Consider the following 23,430-nt stretch of genomic DNA (forward strand, 5'->3'; position numbering starts at 1 on the left):
CAAGGTTTAAATAGATTTTATTGTTACAAGGGGACCCCACCAGGCAGGGCAATGTACATGGTCCCAGATATCACCATGGAAACACTGAGAAGTCATGATTCAGAAGAGGTAACTGGAATTGAACGACATGATCCAGGAGAAGCCAGCCAGGAATGCAGACATGATCAGGATGGGCTGGCCGGGTGGTCAGATCACAGGGTGACGGGGAGAGCAGGCCCCTTCACTCCCGCTTCTTGTAGTTCTCCAGGTGTGACAGGACCCAGCCGGCCGGCAGGAGGAAACACAGGAAGCAGGAGGTGAGCCCAATGGTGATATCCTACACAGAGCACAAGAAAAGAAGGGTCCCAGGCTAACGACTCCCCGAGGCACTCTGAAGTCCCAGCAGTTCTGACAGCAGCCAGCCTCCCTCAGGGAGCCAAGACTCAGAGGCAGGTGGGAGATCCAACTTTCCCACAGAAAAGGAAACCCACGCAGTAGAGCAGGTGCTTAGCACAAGGAGAGCTCCAGTTTAGTTAGGAAGGGAGGGAACCCTCAGGGAGGGGACATCATAGACCCAAAGCCTAATCTAAGCCTTGATGTAAGGGTCAATTACAGGGATGGGGACAAATGACTGGAAGGAGCAGCAGCCTAGGTTAAAACCCAGGGAGTATCTATTGCCCAGTGATAAATCAGAGGGGGACAAACATGAGGATTTACACTTGTTCTCAAGCTGGTCTGTGGAGACCTGGGAACCTGGTGTAGAACACTAACTCTACAACTACACCTTCCTTGTCTTAAACCCCTCCTGTGCCATATGCAATGGCGCAACCTTTAATTCCAGCCGCTTGGAAGGCTGAGGCAGGAGGATGGAGTTCAAAGCCAGTCTCAGCAACTTAGTGAGGTCCTAAGTAACTCAGGGAGACCCTGTCTCTAAATAAAATATAAATAACTGCTGAGGATGTGGCTCAGTGGTTAAACACCCCTGGGTTCCGTACCAAAAAAACAAACAAAACCCTCCCTTTACCTGGGATGGTGAAATGCACATTTGTAATCCCAGCTACTAGGGAGGCTGAGCAGGAGGGTCAGAAGTTAGAGGCCACGTCTCCAAATAAAAAATAAAAAGGGCTGGTGATGTATCTCACTGGTAGAGAGTCAATCGGTTAAATCCCAGTATTGTGAAAAAGGAAAAAAGGGGCGGGAGGACCTCTCTTCCTACCAAGTAAACCTCTGAGATTAGGGATAAGTTACTTTTATTTATATTTTGTCCCCAATGCTAGGGATCAAACTCTGGGCTACGTACATGCTAGGCAAATGCCCTGACACTGAGCTACATCCCCTCCTTTTTGACAGGGTCTTGCTAAATTGTAGAGGCTGGCCTCAAACTGGAAACTTGTGATCCTCCTGCCCCAGCTCCTAGAGTAGCTGGAATTACAGGCATGTACCACTGTGCCAGGTACATCCACTACCATCTTCTCCATAGCAGTCAAGATCACAGAATAATTTGGAGTCAGCCTTTAATTCAAACTCCCTCTTTCCACTTAAGGTGAAACTTCTGACAGGTCAACACCCTGCTCCTAAGTTTCTGTTCCCTCAACTAGGAAATGGAGACAATCACCCATTCTTTTCAGGGTCTCTAGCAATGAGGCCAGCACAGCAGTTTTAGGGTGCCTAGCATACAGCAGGCACTTAGCAAATGCCAGTCCCAGTGATTACCACTGTTGTTGTTTCTGAGGTGCTAGGAATCAAACCCAGGGCCTCACCCGTGCAGAACACATCCTCTACCACTGAGTTCCATCCCCAGTCAAGTTCTTCCCTTTTTTGAGAGGGGTTTTACTATGTTGCCCAGTTGGCCAATCCTCCCACTTCAGCCTCTGCAGCAGCGAGCGCTAAACCGCGCCTCGATCACCAGTACTGCCTCGGTGCAGTGCCCTCTGGTTCTCCTGACCCAAGGTCCACAAACCTGGATTCTGAAGACGTGAATTCAGGTCCACGTTCTGCTACTGTGGCAGATGTACAAAAGCGCCAGAGAGGTGGAAGTTGTCATCAAGAGTTAAACGATCCTACGTTTCTGGGAGCCCCAAAGACCTGTCAGGGTCCCCTTGCCTCCCTAACAATAACTCATGGCGGCAACAGCCGTTATCGCTGACAGTGCTCAGGCATCCCCGCCGGATGCACAGAAAACAGGCTGAGGGGGCTAGGGAAGCTCGCTCCGAGCTGCACAACCGGTAAGCGACAGGGCTGAGACCGCCAGTCGGACCCTAGGGCTTTGGGGAAAGTCCTAACGCTGACGAGCACCCGGGCACGGTCCCCTCGTTTGCGCCCTTCAGACGTGCCCGACCAGCAGAGTTGCTTCGTGCTACGCTGCGGGCTGCGAAGTGCAGGGCACGCAGGGCCGTCGGAGGACAGCGCGCCAGACCCAGCAGGCCCCAACCCGCAGCGGGACCCCTGCGCCCTTCCCGGCTCTCTCCTCACCATGGTCCCGAGCTGCTCCCGCGGCGGCTTGGAGTGGACCTGGGCGCGTGGCACCAGGAGCTGCCGGGCCGGGCCCGTCAGGCCCCTCAGCAGCAGCGGCGTCAAGATAGACATGACCACACGGCTGAGACCACAGACAACCAACAGTCGGAGCCCAAGGTCAGGAAGTCAAAATGGCTGCGCCAGTAGGAACTTCCGGAGCTGGAAAGGCCAGGAAACGGCGACCCGGAAGTACCTCGGAAGTGACGCGAGGATACACCTCCCTACAGCCCTTGGCAGTTTCTGGCGCGTTCCTCGAAATAGCCAATCGATGAAGCCCTACCACCGATAAGCGGAGCAGAAGAGCGTTCTTTTGGTTATTCCCCGCCTCCAAGAGGACCTATCTCCGTGAGTGACATCTTGGGCCACCCAATCACTTAAGCGAGAAGTCTACGCTACATTCTTGACTCCTCCCTCCATTCATTTTTCTAAATCTTGCCACTCCTCTCCTCTCCTCCACGCCTTCATTATTTCTGGCCTGAACTGCTAACTGGAGCTTCGTAATTAAATTCCCCATATTTACTTACCCACTCAGTTCCAGTCTCCATGCACTGGTGCCCAATTTCCGTTCCTCCTTTCCTCCCATCCTTTCTCTTTCCGTCTCTATCCCTTCTTTCCCTCCTTTTTACTCTTTCTTCCTCCTTTCCTTGTTTTCCAGACATGCACCTGATGAAGTCATACACATTCAGTGGCTCCCCACTGCTTTCTAAACAAGGCCTGATTCCTGGATGTTACTCTCCAGCCTCATTCCTCAGTGTTCCATGCTTTGGGGTTTTCCCTCCACCACTCCAAGCCTTTTGCCTTTTTGTATTTTATGCTCTACCTAGAACATTTTTAAAACTCCTGACTAGCCCTCCCTTTTTACCATGTTAACTCCTATTCCCCTGGCTTCCTCTAAATGACACAACTTCCTTTAAAAAAAATTTTTTTTTCTTTCAGTTGTCAATGGACCTGTATTTATTTATTTATTTACACGTGCTGAGGATTGAATCCAGTGCCTCACGCATGCTAGGCAAGCACTCTACCACTGAGCTACAACCCCAGCCCCACAACTTACTTTATTCAACAAACTTTCATTCGCCTCAAGTGTGCCTGGCGGTGTTCTAGGTACCACTAGGTGGACAAGGTCTCATGGTGGAACTGACACTCTGGAGGAAGAGACAGACAATAAACAAACAATGAGAAAGTATGTAAGCACCATGGTGAAAATATAACCATGATATTCTAGGAAGTGACTTGAGGTGGCCCTGTCACAGGAAACCTATGCTGGCCACCCTGGGTCTGAGCCTTCTCTGCACGCAGCAGCACATGTGATAGCACTGGCCACAGGGTGGGTCTCCATTCCCACACTGGGAGGTCACCTGTCTCCTAGTGATCTGGCACACACTGGACACTTGGACAATGTTCATGAATGCAGGAGACTGAAAGGTATTGAAATAGGTAGGAGCAAAGCAGGAAAGGACCACTGAGTCAGACCTTAACTATACTCACTCCAACTTCACAACAGTGTCATGAAGATGCTGTTACTTCATTTTTGTTGTTTCTGGAGAGCTGGGTGACCTGCACAAGATGATGTGGCTACAAGATTGCTGAGCCAGGATTCTAGGGCAGGTCTGTCTGCTCCAAAACCCATTCTTCCAACCACCCCACAAGCTGCTGCAAGGAGGGAGTTTCCAGAAGCTCCAGTTTTGACACTGATGTCAATAGCATTGAAGGCTGCTGAAAGGGGTGGGGAGGGGCTGGCTATAGACTGGGAAACAGCTCTGAAAGAAGCCTCAGTCCTTTGGGGGAGTGTCACAGAAAGGCAGCAATGGAACTGGGGTGCCCCAGAAGGTAAACTGTGCATAATTTATCTCTAGAGGGGTGTGTTCCCAGGATCCAACCAAGCTGGGGCCCTCTTCAACCTTCCCCTACATTCTCTACCCCATTCTTAATTTTTTTTTTTTTTTTTTTTTTGGTGGTGCTGGGGATTAGAACCCAGGGCCTTGTGCATGCGAGGCAAGCACTTTACCAACTGAACTGTATCCCCAGCCCTAGAATATTTTTAATGTCCAGCAGACCCAGCTGGACAGCTACCAGGGGCCCCTGCCCTTACCTTGCTTGGGGTCCTGCTAAGAAGCCCCTGACAGATTCTTCTAAATGCCCCTCTTCCACCTCTAGGAGCACAGAATCCAGCTGCCTAACACTGGGGAAGGGAAGGAGCAAGGAGCTCCCCTTCTACTTCCTGGGTTTGTCTGGCACTGTGAAACACAGCATTAACTCCCAAGAGAGGCAAGGGGCCTGGAAACACTTTAGGAAGGGTTCCTTGGAGAATTATACTGTTGTAAAAAGAGGAGTGTCTTTTCTATCCCAGGGTTTTCCTTGGGCCCCTGTAATGAGGCTACTTTCAAAACCCCCATCAGAAAGGAGGCAAGAGAAGCTGCCAGTACCAGGACAGAGATTGCACCTAGGTCGGTCTGTTGGACTAATGACAGTCCTTGACAAGAGAGCAATGAAGCCAGGGCACAGTGGCACACACCTGTAAACCCAGAAACTCAGGAGGCTGAGGCAGGAGGATTGCAAGTTCAAGGCTAGCCTCAGTAATAAAGCACAGATGGTGTGGTCCAGTGAAGGAGGTTTACTTCACAGGGTGAGACAGGTTTCCACAAGACAGATTCCTTCTAACATGCTGGGCAATTGCTGTGTTCCCCAGCCTGCAAGGATGGGGAACTCCATCCCACACCCTGGAACTGACCACCACACACAGACTTCTAGGGGTCTCTCCCTGTCAGGGGTGAAGCATAAAGGTCTCAGGATCCCATCTCTGACTGGAGAGCTGAAGCTGTTCCTCTCACCCTCCCCTCCTTGAAGGAGACACTAGGAATAGATCCTAAACTGAGGGATGGGCAGGGGAGCTGGTCCCTAGCCCTCACACCAGCTTCACACTCCAGGTCCCCCATCCCTGATGGTCATTATATGAACTGATGTGAACTGAGAAGATACCAGGTGCCCCATCTGAGCTGACTTCCAGATTTTTTTAAAAAATTTTTTAGTTGTTGATGGATATTTATTTGCGGTGCTGAGAATCGAACCCAGTGCTTCACATATGCTAGGTGAGTGCTCACCACGGAGCCACAACCCCAGCCCCTAGCTTTCAGATCTTGCTGGCTAAATGTGCAGGCTGGAGAAACACTAGGGCCCCCGGCCCCCCAGGCTTGCTCTGTCCACGAAAAGTCCCATAACTTTCAGGACCATATCCAAATATAAATTCTGTAAGGGGAGAGGAGGAGCCACAGCCAGTTCTATGGGGTCAGCAGTTCAAAGTTCCTCTGCCGCCCTCTCCTGCCTGCCTGGTTTGCCGCCTCCCAGAGCATCTGGCCTGGAGCTGGTAAGAAACTGAGCAATGGGTCTCCAGTGTCTCCCCTTGGCCTAGACTCTCCCCAGCATGTGTGGTGCCAGGCATCGAGTCCTGGGTTGAGCCGGGAACAGGGCTGCAGGGTGTGGTTGCAGACAAGGAGCCGGCTGGTCCCTAGGAGCTCACCCTGAGGTTCTTACTGAAGGTAGAGGCCTCTGCACAAGCCAGTGGGGAACAACTGACTCCCTGGGTAGGGTGGCAGCAGGAGACCTCAGTGTCTCAGGATGTGCCCAGTGCCCAACGGAAGGTAAAGGGGCCAGAAGGATGTGGTTCAAATCTAACACCAACTTGCTGGGTGACCTTGAGAATGTCCCTTTCCATCCTGGGGGCCTGCTAAGCTCAGCAGGAGAAAGTGGAGGGAGGGGCTGGCCTCCTTGGAAGGACAGGGCTGGTTTGAGGACCTGAAGCAGGCACATCACATCTCAAGGGTGAGGTCAGTAAGTGGCAGGAGGCTCCTGGCCAGCACTAAGGAAGAGCCTCACACCCCTCCAGCTTTGGACATCAACTGTGTAGCACAGGATGGACACTCGAAACTGAGCTGGGCAAGGTGGCACCTGTCTGTCTGTAATCCCTCCAACTTGGGAGGCTAAGACATGAGGATCACAAGTTCAAGGGCAGCCTTGGCAATTTAGTGAAACTCCCAGCAACTTAAGTGAGACCTTGTCTCAAAAAAAAAAAAAAAAAAAAAAAAAAAAAAAAAAAAAAAAGTGGGGTGGGGGGCTGGGGATGTGGTCTGATGGTAAAGCCCCTTGGGTTGAAGGAAGAAAGGAAGGAACCTTCTGCCTGGGATTGAGACTTCCTTAAAGGAACAAAGAAACTAGGCAGGTGGGGGCAGAATTTGTCAGAAGTTATATGATTAGCCCAGCAAATTGCTCCCTTTCCAAGGGTCATGATACCTTTCTTTAGGCCACAAAGATAGAATCCTGCAAGAATCATCCTCTGGGTGCGCCCCCCACACAGTAGAGGCCGCGATCTGCACAGCGGATACCCACTGGACAACCATTAACCCCAATCCTTTCCCCAGAGTGCAAGCACTTCGTGGATCAGGGGCTCCACTAGCCTCCCTCTCCACCTTCTAGCACGTGGGAATCACCAAGGAGTATGGTGAAACTGGCCCTTCCTTTGTCCAAAGGAAGTGCCTCTAGGCTCCAGCTCAATGGCCCACTTCCTGCCTCTTCTCCCAGCAAGCCCTGGCTAGGACACCGGCAGGAGCCCTTCAGGGCAGACAAGCTGCAGTTATCCCACACTACTTGGGCAGAGTTTCTCCTGGCTCCTAACTTTCTGGCCCTTCGGTCCTGACATGAGTTACCCTTCCTTTGAGGCTTTGTCCTTCATGGAGGGAGAGAAGAGAGGAGGTGTCTTTAAGAGACCAAGAATATAAATAACCCAAGAAAGTAAGAGAGAAGAAAAACACTCTCATCTCTTAAACTCCACACCTTAAACTTGGCCGCAGATGTCAAATGTCACAATGTCTGGCGTGGGATTTGCTCCAGGATACAAAGAAGACACCCCTCAGAAGACATCTCTGACCTCTATCCAGGACTTTTGGGAAGTGGTGCACACACATACATTTTGGTCTCTGTTCCCGCCTCTGGCTGCTTGCCCCAGACACCCAGCCTTCCTTCACAAGAAGAGGCATGGGGCCAGCACAGACACGTGCCTCCCAAGGTTTGGGCCCATGGCACCCCAGCATCTGGAAGCCATCCCAGCAACTGAACAAAGTGTCTTTTATTTGTGACATACAAATACAACCAATGCAAAAAAGAGATCACTTTTCCCTTTGATTCCAGTGATAACAAGTTACTAAAGAAAAAAATATATATGTCAAGAAGTTTATCTTCCAAGTTTCCTCTAAAAAAACACAAAGGGTTAATTTAAAAAGAACCATACACATTTGACACCAACAAAAATAACCTGAAATAGGGTGGATACAACTAAAAAGAACGAAAAATATTTTAACATGCCCCAAACAAAAACCAAAAACAGGCCTGCCACGTTTCCCAAAACCAAGACCCAAGGGAGATGGAAGGAGACTCATGTCTGAGCCATGAACGGGCTCAGCACCCACATCTGCGGTCTCAGCCAGTGCCCTCCTGCCCAGCTAACCTCCTGGGACATGGCCTGCAGCGGCTGGGGGAAGCGGGCATGGCCCGAGTACTCCATTACCAACGACTGGAAAGAGACCCTTAAATAGGGCCTATACTGGGGGTTCCCTTTGGTCCCCTTGAGTGGGAGGTATCAGAAATCCATGATCTAAGACAATAAATATTTATCACTCTGTCCTTTGAGGCAGGGATCAGAGGAAAAACTCTTCCTAAACATGCTCTTGTTGTTTTGTGATTATTGAGAGGAATTTACCAACCCCCACCCAACAAATTCAACTCACTGGGGGTGAAACCCCTGGGAGCCAGCAGGTGAGGCAACAGTGGACTTATTCCAGTGTAAAGCTGCAAGGCCATCTCCGAGGAGCGCTGCCCACTGCTGGTGGAGCCAAGAGCAGCGCTGGGCACTCAGAAGAGGCCAGGCTGGGGAAGAGAGGCCTCCTGAGCACAGGCTAGGCTGCTGGGCAGGCAGGACTCTGGGTGAGAAGCAAGGACCACTCTAGTGAGATCTGCCAGGAGAGACCACCTGAGTAAGGGCAGAGGGTGGGGCAAGCAGACTCCAGCAGCAGAGGGCTGGCAGAGCCCCAGGAGGCAACTGCACAAAGGCCAGAACCTTCATGATGTTCCCTGAAGCAAACCTCAGGGATGTCCAAGGAGAGGTGTCAAGGGCTTTGTCCTGGACAAGGATTTGGTTTTTCTTCTGGAAAAGGAACAAGGCCTAGAGATCAGGAGGAGTATAAATTCTGAGCCCACATCCTCTACACCTCTGAGAAGAGGAAGGCCTTCTTCTGTCCCTGCTCCAACCTGCTGCCACAGGGTGAATCAGAGAGAAAAGCAGCTGTACGGGCGCCACTGAAGGGCATTCCTGCTGAAACTGGGCTGTGGCCCAGCATGGCCGGGACAGTGGCACCAGTGCCTCACTGAAACAGTGAGGGGCAAGGCTGGGAGTGCAGGCAGAGGGGCCTGCTGCTGGCTGGGGGCTCTCTGAAGAGGGAGGATGGTGGGAGGGACATCCCACCTTCAGAGAGAGATCAGCACCAACAGGTGAGAGGAAATGGCATTAACTATACCAGGAACAAGGGATCCTTCTGGGGGAAGACAAGAGGCTCCCTGATGTTACTCCCCCCTTGAGACTAAAAACAGAGGTATCTGGGGTGGAGGCAAGAGGCAGGGAGAAAGTGTTGAGAGGGCAATGGAGAGGAACAGGCAGGGCCTCTGGCTTTCTTAATTAAAAGCTCAAGCCACCGCCATGAGATCAAGAGGTTTAAGCTTAGAATGCAGCAAAGTCTAAAAGCCCAGAGAAGCAGGCATCCCCGAGGCAGGCCCCTAGGACACCTGGTGCTGGTCCTCTCCGCCCTCACTGACAGCAATGGAGAGACGCAGCCTTCCAGCTGGCTGGTCCCAGGACGACTCCACTCTGTGGATCTACAAGCACGTGGCTAGGAGGAGCTTCCCTGTGTCTTGGCATCCAAGCCTGCGCAGCCTCCACGACGGCGCCATCCATGAGATCAAGGAGTAAGGGAGCCACAGTCTCTCTGAAGCCTTGCTTTGCACCTGGCTCATACAAAGTCCGGTCCTCTTCGGGGACCAGCAGATCCCAGACCAGGACTCTAAGACTTTCATAAGAGTGGATAAAACATTCCGTTTGTCTGGGGAAGGGGAGGGTCTGTCAGGAATCCAGCTGCAGGGAAGTGGGGGAACCTTCCACGAGAGTGAGGAGGCAGCCACTAGGAGGAGCTTCCCGCCGCCCGCAGCAGTCTTCCTGCAGCACCCTCGCCCTGCTCGGCCTCCTGGCACTCTGCCCTTCCAGGACAGAGGAGGGGCAGCGTGGGCCACTCCTCCCCAGGGTTCTGTGCTCTCAGGGTGCCACCTGGTACACAGGGTTGAGGAGACCACAGCTCTGAGGGCACCTGGCAAGTGATGCAAGACCAGGGGAGAAGACAGGCCTTTGGAGAGCAGATTCTGACTGCAAGTGGCTCTGGGAATTCAGTGACAGCAGCCGCCACAGTGCCCACCTGCGTGGGAGTGCTGGCTGTCCCCAAACTTGGTCCTCCGGCTCAGGATCTCGTAGGAGCAGTCTTCCCCACAGCAACCAGACATGCTGGGGGAAGAGTCGTCAATTTCAAATCTGCAAGGGAGGCAGGAGAAAGGGTTGGCTGCAGGCAGTTAAACGCCTTCCTTCCGCGCCTAAGAACTTTCCACAGTGACACTGGAACCAGTATGCAGGGGACCAAGTCGAAGGACACTGGCATACCGTCTTACCCATGCCAACCTCCCATGGCCCAATGGACTGTGAGCTGGGGCTGGGACCAGGAAAGCAGCACAGGGACAGTGCCTCCTACCACCCAGCAGGACCACATCAGGGCCCAGGTCCTTACTGTAGTGCTTCTCGGAAGAACTGGTAGGCACCATGATTGTGTTTAAATACTGTTAACATCACCTTCTTCATCTGTGTACTGCAAGAAAGCAGAGCAAGAGCTTTTCTGTTTTATTTCTCTCTTTTTAGTACTAAGGAATTAAGGCAGGGGTGCTTTACCACTGAGCCACATCCCCAACCACCACCCCGCCTTCCTTTTTAATTAATTCTGAGACAGGGTCTTGCCAAGTTACCTAGGGCCTAAGTTGTTGAGGTTGGCTTTGTACTTCCATCCTCCTGCCTCAGCCTCTCGGGTAGCTGAGATTACAGGCATGTACCAACATGCATAGCAGAGCAAGCACTTTTAGAAAGAGAATAAGGCTATGCCTCCTCTCCCCATGTCCCTGCTACTATCCCCAATTTACCCCAAGAGGAGTCCCCGAGTCTCTTGTCCAGCCTACAAAGGCCCTGGGCACTATAGCACTCAGTGTTTCCCAGTGTTTCCTTGGCAGCCTGGCCAGACTGTGTCAAGGATCTTCTCCACCTCTCTGTAGCCCCCTTCCTTAGGCTCAGAACTCAGTACAGGGGCTGGGGATAGAGCTCAGTGGCAGAGTGCACAAGGTCCTGGGTTCAATCCCCAGCACACACACAAAAAAAAAACTCAGCACAGAACAGGCCCTCAAAAGATGCTCCTGAGGTCTGGGGTCGTGGCTCAGTGGTAGAGTGCTTGCTAACGTGTGAGCACTGGGTTGATTCTCAGCACCACATATAAATAAATAAATAAAACAAAGATCCATTGACAACTAAAAAAAAAGATGGTCCCTGGACTGAACTGAAGGACAAAACCAGAGTCCCAGCAAGGCAGGGAGCATAATACTGAGGGGGTTCCAGATGCTTTTCTCCAGAACATTCCTACAAACTATCCTTCATGGAGACTCAAAGAACAGTGGACTCAGAGGCAGCTCTTTCCAACTGACCCACCCAGGTATCCTAAGACCAAGGTGGCCCTCACTCACCTGTTGGCCATGAGCTGCAGGATCTGTATGAGGAACTTGCCCAGGCCTTTCCGCCGCACTTTGCTTTCCAACTGCACTTCATAGCTGGAAGAAGCAAACAGAGGGTGAGAGCAGGTTGCTGCATGAAGGGGCTGCAAGGCCCATGAGAGGAGCCTGCAGCCCCTGGCAGCCCAGACCCAGTGGCTTTTACCACCTGGTCTCCCTCCTCTGGCTGCAACCCCAAGCCAAGACTCCTACCAGTACAGGACTTCATCCCCGCACTCCACGTCAAATCGGAAGTGAGAAAAGGCAACAGGCACAGAACTGTTTTCCCAGGCAATGAGATACCAAGCTCGGTCGTCCGTCATTTCCTCCCGTTTCTCTCGGTCTTTCCAGCCCCACTCACTCTGCTCATACCTGAGGAATTCGGGAGCATTCAGGACAGGAAAACCTGGGGAGAAGCCAGCTGGGGAACAAGGCTGCCCTCAGGTGGGGCCATGCTTACATGGTCTGCATGTTTGTTTTGGTCAGGTCAAACGCCCAATCCACAGTGGCTGGCTCCAGTCCAGACACGCGCTTACATTCAATGGAGACATTCAACCTGAGAAGAAGACAGGGAGGTGTTAGGAGCTGGTAGCTGGTGCTCCACCCTGCAAGCCTGACGGGAGGCGAGCCTCATCTCAGTTACTCTGTTATGGGTTGGTTTTGTGGTATCCCCCAAAAGCTCCTGTGTGAGACACACAAGAACGGTCAGAGGTGCAATGACAGGGTTAGGACACCTGTAGTCCAGTCTGTGGGTCACTCTACCACTATGGATCAACGGGTGGTAACTGGAGCAGGTTGGATGTGGCTGGAGGAGGGAGGTCACTGGGAGCATGCCTCTGGGGTTTCCATTTTGTCCCTGGTGAGCAGAGCTCTGCCTCCTGACAGCCGCATCCTGAGCTGCTTTCCTCCTCCAAGCCCTTCCACCATGATGTTCTGCCTACCTCGGGCCAGGGCAGTGGAGGCAGTCATCTATGAACCCAGACCTCGAAATCATGAGCTCCAAATATACTTTTCCTCTACGTTATTCTGTCAGGTCTTTTGGTCACAGAGATTAAAAAAAAAAAAAGGCTGACTAAAAACACTCTCCCAAGAAAAGCCAAGGTGCCTCCAGACCTGACTGGAGAAGGTGCCTGGGCAGGAAGTACGCCTTTCAGGTGAGATCAGCAACGGTCACTGCCACACCTGCCGCCTGACCACAGGGCCCACCTCAGCCTCCCCTGCCCTGTCTTTATAAGACTCTGCTCTGTCAACCTCTTGTCACTCTTCTTACCTGCAGGGTCTTTTTTGTGCCTTAGCTCCCGCCCTCAGGCGTTTTTCCTGTTGCTTTAATTCTGAACTGAGATCACTGGGCTCCCACAGGATCTCTTATCTACCGATCCTACCTTCAAAACCAGTTCAGTGACCTTGGGTCCTTCAAGGCAACTACAGCTCAACACCCCTCAAGAAGCCCCACCTGCCTCTTCATCTGAGGACTGGGGGGTGGGTTCTCAGTTGATTAAATAGGGTAGAACAGGGTGTAACCCACCACTGTCTCCCTAAACTAACAAACTCTGCAGGTATTAAGTTATCTGTTTCTTTTTTTCAGTCCTGGCGATTAAACCCAGGCACACTTCACCACTGAGCTATATCACCGGCCCTTTTTATTTTGAAACAGGGTCTCACCAAGTTGCTGAGGCTAGTCTTGAACTTGTGATTCTCCTGACTCAGCCTCCCAAGTTGCTGGGATTATAGGCATGCACCACCATGCCCAACAGATATGTTTCTAAAGGAAAGTTAAGTAAAATATAAATTCCCTAGTCAGTATATGAATACATTCTATTGGCAACACCACCTTCTGGACAGCTACTTTTACTTACTGTGGAGTCAGGAGGTGGCAAGAGAGAGGATGACAATGAAGGTCCATCACATTGCTAGGGCCTCCCCCAGCCACCTCCACCTCCATCCAGCTCTGTAGCCTCCAAAGGTCCCAATAGGTACATTTCCACCTCTAAGAGGCAAAGAAGCACCCACTTTGAATGGACTGGAGTCAGCAATATCTCAAAACCTTTAAAGAGCTACATGTCCATATCTTTCAGTGGCTCTGACGCCACCCTCAGAGGATGTTCCCACGGAATCCACCTCGGCTGACTGGCACTGCCATCTGCTTGGACGTGCCCCTGAAGAATCTCCCTGTATAAGTACCACTCTCACAGCAGGAAGAGCTGCCTCAACACAGCTCCGCATCTGCCTGAGCTATTGAGGTACGAAGGCCAGTCTGCACGATTTCTCCACTAAACCTGTGTTCAGTAAGGTTGTGAAAGTAGGAGAGTAGGAGCATGGCCACAAGAATCCCACAGAATTCAAGGCTCGAGGAGCCCAGAGTCAGCCGGGAAGGTGCTTCCAAGTTACTGCCCATTTCTTTTCTTTTCTTTTCTTTTCTTGCGGTGCTGGGGATTGAACCCAGGGCCTTGTGCTTGCAAGGCAAGCACTCTACCAACTGAGCTATCTCCCCAGCCCATTACTGCCCATTTCTGAAGTCAGTGAGCACACGCAGCACACGGACACACTAACGCATATCTCAGGAGGGACCTCTAAACCATGTCAAAGGACTTCCCAGAAGCTGAATGACGGTGTCTGTGGGAAGTGTAACACGTCTGCTCACAGATCGGAAGAGGTAAGAATAAATGAATACGATGATGCTGTGACTCTGTGAAGCACAGCCACAAGGAGCACACGGACACTGCCGGCTTCATGATTCAGGTATCCGTGTCCATCTTGTTCAACTTGTATTTGCTGCTACTTTCTGTGCTGAATATATTCTCCCTCCTCCTTCAAACAACCCTGCAAATTTGGCAGCATCATTCTAATTGACAAGTAAGAAAATGAGGCTTAAGAAGTGCAAATGACTTATCCAAGGAGGGGGAATAAGAGGCCCCGCTATGATTCGACCCATAATCCAGGGAAGCCACAATCCCTTTCCCCAAGCCAAGAAACTCCATTACAGAAACACAGCTCCGCAGCACCATCTCAGGTAAAAATAGACTATGCTTCCTATTTTCCAAAACAAAAAGACATAAAAGAGGGGCCCTTTAATCCAGATCGTATAGCAAACCAAATCAGGAGTCACAACAACTAATACTTATCTAACTTTCAGTATGCCCCAGGAACCAATCCACCTGACAACTCCAAGGAAAGAAAGCACTATTGTCAGGCCCATTTCTGATTAGAAAATTGAGGCACAGAGAAAGCAAGTAACTTGTCCAGGGTCACACAGCCACTACAATTATACTATATACTCTGGAAAAATACACTGGACTGGGAATGAAAAGTCCTTTGGCTGTGAGGGAAACTAAACTCAGAAACCTCATTGGACTTCTCTAAGCCTCAGGTTTCCATCCATAAAATGAGAATGTCAGTCTGGGCAATTTTCCAAGTTTATTTCAGCTTTTGATTCTTCTTACAGAGAAGAGTTAAGTCTTAAAGGGACATAAATCTCAGATTAATTGTAATCTTTGCCCATTTACCAATTCCTTTATCACCCTAACTGGGGGACTTCACATCAACAGAAGGTACTAGCCAGTTTCTGCTTTTCCCTTTTCTTTTTTCTCCACACTGGCAATTGAACCCAGGGGCACTCTACCACTGGGTTACATCCCCAGGCCTTTTAATCTTTTGGTTTTGAGACAGGGTCTCAGTAAGCTGCTGATGCTGGCCTTGAACTTGTGATCCTCCTGCCTCAGCCTCCCCACTGAGATCCTACTGAGATTACAGGTATGTACCACTGCACCCGGTGATTTCAAATCTGGATCTGAGGGTGTCTACTCTGGGGAGGTGAACTCCTGAAGAAAATCAAGGAGACGACTGTTGAGAATGCTAAATATGACTCACCCATTCCGGTCATACTTCTTGAACACTGGGAAAGCTTCCAAAGGGTCTCCGAGCTGTGGAGGGAAAGAGAGGAGTAGCACAGATAGCTGGGTGGAAGGGCTGGCCCTGCCCCCAAAGCCTGCTGCCCGAGAGAGGGACTCGTGGGGAGAAGAGCTCCTGGCCCCAAAAGCAGCCTTCACAGGACCCTCCAACTGCCTAAGTTCTAAAATCACATGGACAACCAAGGGAAACCTTGATCAGGAGGCACAGGAGTTAAGTCAGCATCTGACAGGGTGAGAACAGACTTCACCAGCCTACGAGACAGAATTCCTGCTCACAGCACAGCTAACATAGAAGCTACATGATCTGCTCCCAACTAACTTCACCTGCTCAAATCTCCAAATGGAAAATCGGTCCTGAGCTGTATCCTTGTAGATGTGGAACACTTATTATGAGAGCGCTAAGAGAATAATAAAAAGGAGCTGGGTGCATTGGCACACGCCTGCAATTCCAGTTATGTAGGAGGATAGCAAGTTCAAGGCCAACTTAGCATGACCCTGCTTCAAAATAAATAAAAAGGGCCAGGGATGTAGTTCAGTGGCAGAGTATCACTGGGTTCAATCTAAAGTACTGCAAAATAAAAATAAATAAATAAAATAAAAGCAAAGAACAACAAAACGTGAGATATGGGTTGGGGGCAGAAGGATGGCCAGAATTTCTCAGGTTCAGTTTGGAGGCTGTGGCCACCAGGTTGCTCCCAGTCAGCCCATCTGGTGCTGATTCACAGCTACTCCTCTCAGGACCGGACCCTTGAGGATCAGGCTGCTACATCCCCTTGGTCCCAGCACAGCCTGAGCATTACATGGGCAGTCAATCAATGTCTGCAGGAATGAATGAGGAAACTGTACACCATGTTTTACTAGGGAGAATTTCTCCCCAAAATGCAAACCTCTAACAAAAATCCCTCGAGGCTCTCTACTATCAGTAAGAGAAGCAGCCACCTCCACTGGAATCCACATCTCCCTATACACCTGGGCCAATCACTGGCACCTCTTCCCAACTCTCCCTCAGCAGGTAGGAGACAGAGGATGGATGGGTAGTGTCACAATTCTGCCACACGGTGGCACCAAAAGAAGACAAATTAAAAGGCAAGCTGAAGTTCCAATAGGCAGGAACTGAAAAGGAGAGTCACCCTGTTGGCTGCATCCACTTTGGCACAGACGGCATCCATGGCTGCTCGCTCCTCCAGCCGCTTCTGCTTCTTCTCCTTTGCTTTGCTTGACTTTCTCTGCAACAGGGAAAAGCCACACTTGTTGGAGGGGCAGTGGCCTCCAAAGACTTGACTTTCCCTTTGAGGAATCAAAGGGGCCCTGCCCAGCAGCAGGAAACTCCCACCCAGGCTGCCAAACACTTGGTGTGTGACTTAAACAGGGAACACTGTTTCCCTGTCCTGAGCCCTACAGAGTGTCACCAGACTTCTCAGTTTCCTTTCAAGAACACCGACCCTGTTCGCCCCAATCACTGTGAGGACCCTGCAGCAGAGCTGGCCCCCAGCAGTGATGAACGTTCATTTACACACTCCCTCGTGAGGAGGAAACACCCAATTTCAGGCCCATCCAATCGGGGCAGGCTTCAGGGAGATGGCATCTGAAGCAGTCACTAACAGCTGTCTCTAAGTGTAAGTTTATGCGACTTTTGGGTATCTTCTGGCCACAAGGGACAACGGTCCAGTGGGGGCAGCACTGTGGGAGTGGTCAACTTTCAGAGCAAGGACCAGGGAGCTCTGGCCTAAGAATGCACAGCCATTCCCAGAAGTCCTTCTCAGTGTCAGGCACACTGTGAGCCTAGCGATGAGGGCGGAGTGAAGGGCCCCCAGGGGTTCGCCTCAGGACAGAAGCGATGCTGCCACAGTCAGCAGGACCAAGTGGTGGGCATGCAAGCAGCAGGGGAGGCTGCCTGTGCAGAGGGGCAAATGGCAAGCTGCCCACAGCTACAGATCCCATTCTGAGGCTAACACGGGGTTCTCTCTCCCTGTGGTGAAGAGCCGGGTAACACAGGGAAAAAGCCAGGCTCTGGAGTCTGACAGCTCCTGCAAAGTCCCTTTCTGCTCTCTCTCCCTGCAGGTCCTTGGACAAGGCAGCCCTTCTCTTGAACACCCTTCCCCTGGGTTGAGAGAGAGGCTCCTAATAGCTCCCTGGTGATGTTAATACCAAGATGGTTATATGACAGGTGCTCGATAAGTGACAGTTCTCCTTCTCACAAGGACCAGACTCACAGGCAGGCAGAAGAGTATCCCGAAGGCCTGGGCAAGCTGGCTCTGCTTTCGCCAACATCATGGCCTCTCTGTCCCCCAGGCACCCTACCCGGGAGCTCACTGGAGAGAGATCTGACAACCCCCAATTACACTCTAGCCCTGACATTGGCCCCAGGAAAGGACACAGAGCAATTAACATCCGCATGAATTAAAGAACCAGCTGCTAGGAAAGTTTCTCAGGATAAATTCTGCCAGTAAATTTCTAAGGAATGACACCGCTTAACTCCTACTTCAAGCAGCCAGGAGGCAGGGCCCAGACATCAGGAATTCACAGGGACTGCTCTCATGGGCACAAATCCCACCAGAGCCAACTAGTAACTGTCTGGCCAAGCACTTTGAGGAAGACCATCTAGGTCCCATTTCTCAGCTACCTAGAGGAAGGGACAAACAGAAGATAGCCTGTCCTCAAGAGGCTGCCATCTGGAGAACCAGCCTCTCTCTACCTCAGGTAAGTTTCTCTCTCTGCGAATTTAGGTTGTGAGACAACATTCAGACACTCACAGCTTGCAAAGTACTTGCACAACCATTATGTCACTCAGTTGCAGAGTGCTTGCCAAGCATACCCAAGGCCCTAGGTTCAATCACAAATACCTCAAAACAAACAAACAACACATTATGTAATCCCATTCCCAGAGCAGAAACCATCACCTCCCCCGCCCCCCCCCTTTTTTTTGTGGTGCTGGGGATCGAACCCAGGGCCTTGTGCTTGCAAGGCAAGCACTCTACCAACTGAGCTATATCCCCAGCCCCATCACCTCCCTTTACACATTAGGAAACTGAGGCTCGAGGCCAGGTGCACTGGCACACACCTGTAACCCAGCAACTTGGAGGGCTGAGACAGGAGGATCAAAAGTTCAAGGCCAGCCTTGGCAGTCTAGTGAGACTGTCTCAAAATAAAAAAATAAAAGGGGCTCCATGGTAGGGACCCCCGAGTTCAATTCCCAGTACTGCAAAATAATAATAATAATAATAATAATTTAAAAAAAAGGAAACTAAGGCTCAAAGAGATGATGTGACTCTCCTGTTCAGTAAGTGCCTGAAAAGAGCCAAGAGCCAGGCCACAGATCCAGAGTTTGTTCCACCAGCCCAATTGTGTCCTGTGGGACAGCCTATGTCCAACGTGACAGAACTCCACTCAGTCCTTAAACAGACATTCTCCAATCCTGCCAAGATAGGGCCAGGGGCCTCGGAAGCACTCAGCAGTCCATTCCTCATTAACCGTGCACCTGGCAACAGCTTGCCGACAGCACACCTAGGCCCTCCACACAGAGGCCAAGGGAGGGAAGCCCAGGCAGGTCTCCAGGGCTGCACAATGGGGCAGAACAACCTGAGCTTTAGCATCAACCAGACCAGGCCAATGACCCTCCTGCCACCCCCAGCACGACTTTTGAAAGCAACTCATCTCCAGCAAGACAGGAATATTAAAGCTGGCCTCATGGAGGAGCTGCAGGTCAGACACCTGCACACCTTCACAACAGGGGCAAGCTCCCTTCCTCTGCCCCTAACACAACACAGAGCAGAGAGATCAAAGGCTCTGGAAGGCAAATGTGACTCCCAGGGCCCAGAAAGCAACTGAAACTTGGGTTCCTACTATAGCATCTCATTTCCAAGCACAAGCAGCAGGAGGGCCAGTCAGGCCTCCAGGTAATTTACTGGCTCATTCACGCAGGGAACTGGGAGCCAGGCAATCCTCAGAGTGAGGCTGCCGGGGCCCGAGACTGAGATAATGAAAGTGTGCCTTAAGCATTTTAAAGCTAGAAGAACACAGGGCAGAGGCTGCAGCAGGCCAGGCCAGACAGGCAGGGGCTCTCCCTCAGACCCAGCAAGCACCATGAAAAGTGGTCTCCTACTGTTCCAATTAGCTTTGCCCCTGCCTTGTGGAGGTAAGGCTGTCCTGCAGGGACACAGGAAAACTCTCCTAATTAAAATGGGAAATAAGTAGAGTGAACAGTAAAGCTCATTGTGGTTAAGTGTCTCTCCCAAGGGAGCTTTATATAATAAAAAGAGTGTAGGCTTTTGAGTCAAGAGACCTGGATTTGATTCTCAGCTCTTCACTTAATAGCTGTATGACTTTAGGCAATGTAAAACCTTTTCAGCAAGTTACTCAGTTTCTCTGAACCTCAATATCTTAATCTATAAAATGGGGCTAACAATGCCTACACTATGAGCCAAGAAACTGCTGTGAGGAAAAAATGGTACGATGCACTGCCTAGAACAATTCTTCATATAACGGTTTTTGTTTATAAGGACCTGCCAGTGTCAGACACTCTGCCAGTACTTTCATAAAGTTCACCTATTTAACAGGGTGTGGTAGTTCACACCTGTAATCCAGCGATTCAGGAGGTTGAGGCAGGAGGATGGAAAGTTCAAAGTCAGCCTCAGCAAGTTAGCAAGGCCCTAAGCAATTCATCAAGACCCTGTCTTAAAAATAAAAACAGGCAGTGGTTGTTAAGCACTGCTGGGTTCAATCCCTGGTACAAAAGAAAAAAGAAATCTGAAGCACAGAGAGGCTGAGTAAGGGTCACAGAACCAGTCAGCAGAATTCTCAGAAGTCTTACTACCAGCCTCCCACTGGACTGCGCACCATATTTGCCAATGTATACTCATTGCTCAGCAAACAATAAGTACATTCCTACCTGCTGAATGAATGATCTAAGACTCAAATCTAGGTTTGAACCACAAAGACCATGCTCCTCTCACTATGTGACAGATGATGCTTGTTATAAAGTGCTATATAAGCTGGAGCGGTGGCACATTCTTGTAATCCCAGGGGGACTCAGCTGAAGCAGGAAGATCAAAAGATCCTGGGCCAGTCTCAGCAACTTAAGCAAGACTCTGTCTCAAAATAAAAAAAAAAAATTAAAAAAAATAAAAAAAAAAAAAAGGACTGGGGAGCAGGCATGGCAGGGCACACCTGAAATCTCAGAGATTCAGGAAGCTGAGGCAGGAGGATCAGAAAGTTCCAGGCCAGTCTTAGCAACTTAGTGAGGCCCTATCTCAAAATAAAAAAGAGCTAGGGAGCTGGGCATGGTGACAAACACCTGCAATCCCAGCAGCATGAGAGGCTGAGGCAGGAGGATTTTAAGTTCAAAGACAGTAACTTAGCGAGGCCCTGTCTCAACACTATTCTCTCTCAGTCTGAAGTCAGGAAGAACAGGGTTCCTCTACTCAAGTGTTACCACTAGGAATGACGACAGGAAGTCATCAGGTGACAGGAACTCCCAACTAATGTGGAATGAGGATAATGAGAGGGTTCCAGCTCTGCGGCTTTGATTCAAGGAGGATAATTCAAATCTCTCTGTTGCTGTTAGCTGGTGGTGGTGGTCATCATTATTTTTTGTTACTGGGGAATGCTGCTAGGGGTGCTCTACCACGGGGTTACAGCCCCAGTCCTTTTTCTTTTTTAGTTGGAGACAGGGTCTTGCTAGATTGCTGAGGCTGGCTTGGCACACGCAATCCTCCCGACTTAGTCACCCAAGACGCTGGGATTACAGGCATGGGCCACCGCAACTAGCTTCTTGCTGAGTTTTAAGCCAGAAGAGACTTTGCAAGGACTATTCTGAGAAACACTGCTGTAAAATATGAGTAATAAGACTGGGGCCTAAAGGAAGCGAGGTTCGCAGTATCTCTAAGACCTGATATTTCAACTCAACCAATGAGGAAGTGTTGAACCGGAATGGCACCTTATGCTTCTTGTTTGGGGCTCAATCTTTAGTGACTGATACTGGGTAGACAATTACTAAGCAATATTAGAGACAGGCTTCCTTTAGTTCCATCAGCTGGGGTCTGGGACCTTTCACCAAAATCTAGGTTAAAGTCTCCAGAATTTGATTTTCTAGAAATAAAGCATATATAGTACTCCAAATTTCTTATCAAAATATGACAAATCTTTGGGGGGAGCATTTAGTGCTAGGGACTGAATGCAGGGTTTACACATGCTAAGTACATGTTCTACCACTGAGCTACACTCTCAACCCCTAGAAGATTTTCTGTTTTGTTCTGCAGTACTGGGAATGAACCCAGGGCTTTGGGGATGCTGGGCAAGTTCTCAACCACTGAACAACACCCTCAGCCCTTCAAAGTCAGTTTTGACATGGACAAGACAATTATCTTTGTCTAATAAGTTATCGGTTCAGTCAATAAATATTTGAGTAAGAGAAAAAAATCTAGGTTAATAACAGTAGGGACAAAGCCAGTGGGTTAAAAATAGCACCAACTTATTTTAGCCCACTCAAGTGAAGGCTAAGAATACAGGCAAAAATAACAAGCACTATTTTGAGGCACCAACTTGGTTATTTACTTCCACTATCTCGTTTAACCTTCACTAGGACCCTAAGGGGGAGGTATCATTACCCGCATTACACAGGCGAGGAAAATCAACACCAAAAAGGCCATGTCACTGGCACAATATCATGCTGCTAGCCAGTGAAGATGGGGCTGGTACTGAGGTATCTCTGGTTCCAAGTCAGGGTTCCCTTAAGGTGGTGGAAATTCAACGTAAATGCTAATACAGAGAAAACCAGTTATCCTTTTAAGAGAGTGACTGGTACTTCTCAAACTGGGATTCAGGTGAGCTCAGAAACATTGATTGCTTCTACCCAACCCTAAATCGGTATATGCCAAAAAAGGGCACTGAAATATTAGCACCTCCCTGCTACCCGCACAGAACAAGGGGTCAGCGGCCCCCCATCTTCCTAGCTCGCACGCCCAGCTTCCCCCACGCAAAGCCACCTGCAGCGCTAAGACTACTAACCACCCGGCCCTAGGACGAACCACTTCACTGCGACCCGGGGCCGCGCAGGTGGGAGGGGAAGGCGAAGTTCAGGGGCCGCACGGCGGCGCTTTCGGGGACTCCAGGGGCCTCGGGAACGTGAGCGGGGGTCTGGCGCCCCCGTCGCTGCCCGCGTGACCTTGGCCAGGGCGCCTTCTTTCCTCCAGGCCTCAGTTTCCTCCAAGCAGGGTTAGCTTCCGATGTGGGAAGCCGCTTGGCCGGTGACAGCCAGGTGGCGAGGGATCCGGGGAGCAGGAGGATAAACCGCCGGGACCCGAAGCTGGGGAGGCCGGCAACGGGTCTGCGAGGCAGGAAGGGGCGGGCATGACACGAGGGGCAGGGGCCACCGAGGGGGAGGGGCCCGGAAAGGGGGCTCCCGGGGATTCCTGGGCTAGGCCGAACGTGGGGACCCTCAGAATGGGGGAGACGGGTCATGTGGGGGGCTGGGGGTCACGTGAGGCCGGAGGGGGTCCGGGTCACGTGAGGGGATTCAAGAAACAATGGGGGCGAAGGGGGCGAGGGTTGCGAGGTGCGTCCCTGGACCTCCCGTGCCCTCTCCCTGTCTCACTCACCCCCATGGCGGCGGCGGTGACCCTCGGCTCCTGCTTCACACACCTGCAGGCAGGGAGGCGGCAACGGCTGCGGCGGCGGCGACACCAGAGCGGCGGGCCTCGCAGTGCGCATGCGCCCCGAGAGCTCCCCCGCGCGTCCGGGCGGGCACCGCGCCGGCGCAGAACGGGAGATGGCGAGGGGAGAGAAGGCGCGCAGGTGGAGCGCCCGCCAGGCCCGCGAGGGTCTCCGACCAGTAAGGCGGGAGGCGCAGGGGAGCGTCGCGCTGGGAATGACGTTTCCGCCGGGCCCCGCCCCCTCGCCAGGCTGCGTCGGTAACTGTGGCAACGGCCGCGCGGGGCCTGGCGGAGCGCCCTGCACAGAAGCGCGGCGCAGCTGGGCTGCGAGGTGGGTGGCAGCGCCGCCCCTCGCGGAGCAGCCGCTTTCACAGGCCAATCGCGTCCCGACCTCTTGAAATGCCGGCTTCTCCTGAGCCCTCCCAGGCACAGCGGAAGTCTTTGGAAGCTTTCCCACCTTCTAGATCTTGACTCTAGGAATTCCTTTTCTA

General features: G+C 51.3%; 3 protein-coding genes across 4 annotated transcripts in view; 1 reads left to right on the forward strand and 2 right to left on the reverse strand.

Annotated features, from left to right (window-relative positions):
- Nucleotides 1–2,649, reverse strand: LOC124959872 (cytochrome c oxidase subunit 8A, mitochondrial). Its single transcript, XM_047518334.1, has 2 exons — nucleotides 2,452–2,649; nucleotides 1–316 (listed from the first exon to the last, which is right to left on the reverse strand). The coding sequence occupies exons 1-2, from the start codon at nucleotides 2,563–2,565 to the stop codon at nucleotides 221–223; spliced, it is 210 nt and encodes a 69-aa protein (XP_047374290.1). The 5' UTR covers nucleotides 2,566–2,649; the 3' UTR covers nucleotides 1–220.
- Nucleotides 2,639–23,151, reverse strand: Naa40 (N-alpha-acetyltransferase 40, NatD catalytic subunit). 2 transcript variants are annotated; one of them, XR_007104000.1, is made up of 10 exons: nucleotides 22,886–23,151; nucleotides 16,421–16,516; nucleotides 15,250–15,302; nucleotides 11,843–11,938; nucleotides 11,596–11,754; nucleotides 11,359–11,442; nucleotides 10,365–10,442; nucleotides 10,002–10,114; nucleotides 3,548–3,638; nucleotides 2,639–2,769 (listed from the first exon to the last, which is right to left on the reverse strand). XR_007104000.1 is itself a non-coding variant. In XM_047518333.1 (8 exons), exons 1-8 carry the CDS (start codon nucleotides 22,889–22,891, stop codon nucleotides 9,973–9,975), a joined length of 714 nt encoding a protein of 237 aa, XP_047374289.1. In that variant the 5' UTR covers nucleotides 22,892–23,147; the 3' UTR covers nucleotides 7,595–9,972. The 2 variants fall into 2 exon arrangements, 1 of the variants encoding a protein (XP_047374289.1); XM_047518333.1 differs by lacking the exons at nucleotides 2,639–2,769; nucleotides 3,548–3,638 and having other exon boundaries at nucleotides 7,595–10,114; nucleotides 22,886–23,147.
- LOC124958437 (multifunctional methyltransferase subunit TRM112-like protein) overlaps nucleotides 22,890–23,430 on the forward strand; it is an 8,273-nt gene continuing 7,732 nt past the window's right edge. Inside the window, exon 1 of the mRNA XM_047516469.1 lies at nucleotides 22,890–23,118. Within this exon, the coding sequence (XP_047372425.1) occupies nucleotides 22,890–23,118 (229 nt within the window). The remainder of the gene's footprint in view (nucleotides 23,119–23,430) is intronic.

This window comes from Sciurus carolinensis, chromosome 11 (genome assembly GCF_902686445.1).
Source record: "Sciurus carolinensis chromosome 11, mSciCar1.2, whole genome shotgun sequence".
NCBI lineage: Eukaryota > Metazoa > Chordata > Mammalia > Rodentia > Sciuridae > Sciurus > Sciurus carolinensis.